This window comes from Spinacia oleracea, chromosome 6 (genome assembly GCF_020520425.1).
Source record: "Spinacia oleracea cultivar Varoflay chromosome 6, BTI_SOV_V1, whole genome shotgun sequence".
Classification (NCBI taxonomy): Eukaryota; Viridiplantae; Streptophyta; class Magnoliopsida; order Caryophyllales; family Amaranthaceae; genus Spinacia; species Spinacia oleracea.
This window is the reverse complement of record NC_079492.1, coordinates 67,882,076-67,885,137: the sequence shown is the minus strand read 5'-3', so window position 1 is coordinate 67,885,137 and position 3,062 is coordinate 67,882,076. Positions and strand designations below refer to the sequence as shown.

At 36.3% G+C, this 3,062-nt stretch overlaps 1 protein-coding gene across 1 annotated transcript; it reads left to right on the top strand.

Moving 5' to 3' along the window:
* The first annotated feature begins 865 nt into the window (after window positions 1-865).
* LOC110804868 (F-box/kelch-repeat protein At3g06240-like) lies at window positions 866-2,678 on the top strand. Its single transcript, XM_022010468.2, has 2 exons — window positions 866-1,015; window positions 1,117-2,678. The coding sequence occupies exon 2, from the start codon at window positions 1,137-1,139 to the stop codon at window positions 2,346-2,348; it is 1,212 nt and encodes a 403-aa protein (XP_021866160.1). The 5' UTR covers window positions 866-1,015; window positions 1,117-1,136; the 3' UTR covers window positions 2,349-2,678.
* Window positions 2,679-3,062: the final 384 nt, after the last annotated feature.

Below are 3,062 nucleotides of genomic sequence, written 5' to 3'. Positions count from 1 at the left end.
TAATGGAGTAGTAGGAAGGCTGGGTAATTGGGATGTAAGGATATCTTTAAAAGAGAATTTTGTAGTTGTTGTTGCTGTTTTTGTTGTGAGGTCCAGGTTCATAGGTTGTGGTTTCTGGTTTGGTTATGTGGGTGTAGTGGGATTGGTTTCCACAGCAGTTGGTGGTGTCGATGTTGTAACGACAAATTGACTGGACGACAAGTGTGTTGAAGATCAAGAGTGCGGTTAATTGCCATGAATGGTTGAACGAGGTTGCAAAGGAGGGGGAGAGGGGTTAGTCAGGGGGTTTCATGTTTTTTTGCTCCAAATAGCCTCATAGTTTTAGATTCAACTTAGTGACACAGAAGCAAACCAACCTACAGAAAAAGAAAATGGAAATAACAACTAACGCGCAACAACATTTCTTTTTGATTGTCCAAAACCGCAATTTGGATCATACACCCAGGTGCACAATGCTCATTGTGCACCCTGATAAACATTCATTTAATACCTGATGTACATGGAGAATGATTTCAATGTATGCGTACAACGTGGAATATTTTATTATATGTTCTTTGGATGTAACCATATGTTCATTTAATATACTTTATCCGTTCCGCAAATATCGAACCATGGTTGACTTTTACTCCTCTAACCATTACTTTGACTCTTAATATCTCAAATCGTGTGCAAATAAAAAAAATTTAAAAAATAATATTTAGAAAATATATATCCATACGAATCTAATTTGACACTAAAATTATCTTGCGTACGAATCACAAAAAAATGACCAAAGTTATAGTGTAAATAGTGTAAAAAACAAATATTGCCATATTTCCAGAACGAATGAAGTATTTTTTTTTTTTTTTTTTTGTGTATAAACGATATGGTATTAGAATTTGAATTTGAATTTGAATTAGAATTAGAATTATAAACCACATTTTGAAATACATTTGAAAAGATGGTCATCTCCTCCGCTCTAAAGCATTCATGCCTCCTTGCATAGCTTAGCTTTTTTATCGCAATTGCTCTTCAGGTATTCGCATCGCAATCTCATCACCATTTTCAACAGAACTACCAATTTAACTCCGACTTGACACGTCTGACCTATTCCTCTTTTCAATTTTTCAATTCCAGGTTCTAATTAATTTTGCAAGATGAAGAACAAATCAACAAAAATGATGAAGAACAAATCAGCGAAATCAGAAACTCAATTCCCGAATCTTCCTGACCATCTCATTGTAGAGCAAATTCTGCCAAGACTCCCGGTAAAATCCCTAATTCGCTTCAAATCTGTTTCCAAATATTGGCTTTCCACTATTTCCAGCCATAAATTCGCAAAACTCCACCTTGAATTCTCGTCTTCGAACACTAGATCTCTCATACTTCAGGAGCTATATAAATCTGGAAAATCTTATGGCTATTATTTATCCTTTGATGAATGCTACAATTTCAAAGAATTTGTTAAATTGGAGGATAAATTTCCGATTTTTAAACTGCGGAATTGTTATTCAACTCCCGATTCTACTTATGTGGTGGATTCCTATAATGGCATTGTGTGCATGTATAACGATCAGTTGCGCTTCTATCTGTGGAACCCTGCTACGAACCAATGCCACAACACTTACCGTCCTGCTTTGGGTTATGAGCGTCCTGATGAGGTTATTGGTCTTGGGTTCGGTTACATATCTTCCCTTGATGATTACAGGATAGGATGTGTAATGATATGTGATAAGGAATTGTGGCATGTTTATGTTTATTCCTTGAGGATTGGGAAATGGAAAGAAACATCTTGTTTAAATGGGGATTATTATTTTCCAATAGATCGAGGAGATTTCTCGGTGTTAGTTGATGATACTTTGTATTGGCCTCCCACAGTTCCAAGGCACGAGAATGAGAAAAGCTACATTGTGGGGTTGAATTTAGTAAGTGGGAAATTGAAGAAAACTCCATTGACGGTTGTGCTTACGGGTTATGACTATGCTAAGGTTTTGGGGACGAAAGGGTATTTGTCATTGTGTTGTGTTAAATATGAGAAATGTTCTCTATGTGTTTATGATGTTTGGATGTTGAAACAACACGATGACTGGAATTCTTGGGAGAAAACATTCTCTATCAATATGAAAGACACGGAATTGTTTTATTCATTTGAGACGGGAAAGTGTTTGTTAAGTATGGAAACTGAAGACAAATTTCAGATTGTACTACATGATCCTAGTCAGGTAGCAGCTCTAGAACAATATGAAGAAGGTGCTTTTGTTTGGCAAGGATCTAAGAACAGTAAGTTCTTTCGCTATTTTATAGGAGACGCGTGGGGTTATGTTGAGAGTCTCATTTCGCCTTTTGGGACAACCGTGTCTGGTGAATGAATATGAATATTCCCATATGACTACTTCATATGAGACTAGAGGTCTAGAGTAAGAGTTGAGTCAGAGGCATAGGAGCCAAAGCATTCAGTTCGCTTTGGTACCTGGCTTTTTTGTGTTGCTTTTGTCCCCTGTTTTATGCTACGCGTAATATTCAGTTGCTGAACTCTGATAGTCTAAGGCTTGATGCTCCATGAACACAGTTCATATTTTTCTGAATGTTTGGTCTATTTTCTTTGTTACCTTGAACTCTTGTAGTAGTAATACTGTAATAAGTATCTTTTGCTTCGGTTTGCTGTAAAACTTACTATTGGTACTTAAATCATTTTGTTTGGGCAGAAATTTTAATATTTATTCAAAATTTCTTCTTCAAGACCAAAAAGGGTGGTAGGGTTTTATGGTAGAGTAGGTGAGTAGCTATGTTCAACATTCCGAGGCAGAGGTATAGAAAGTTTTCTCAAGATTCAGATTTTTTGAGGCAATAGGTATATAAAGGTTTTCAATATTCTTAGGCAGAGGTATAGAAAGATTCTCAGCATCCTCGCTGAGGTATGAAAAATCCTCCTCCCATGAGTCCCTTCTGATTCAAGGCTCTATAAATACTGTACAGGTGCAATAATGATACAGGTTTTCCAAATTAAAAAGTCTGATCCTGATCTTCCAATTTTAGGTTTTGAGCAATTGCAAGAGTTGAGTTATTGTGAGTCTGTTATTTCT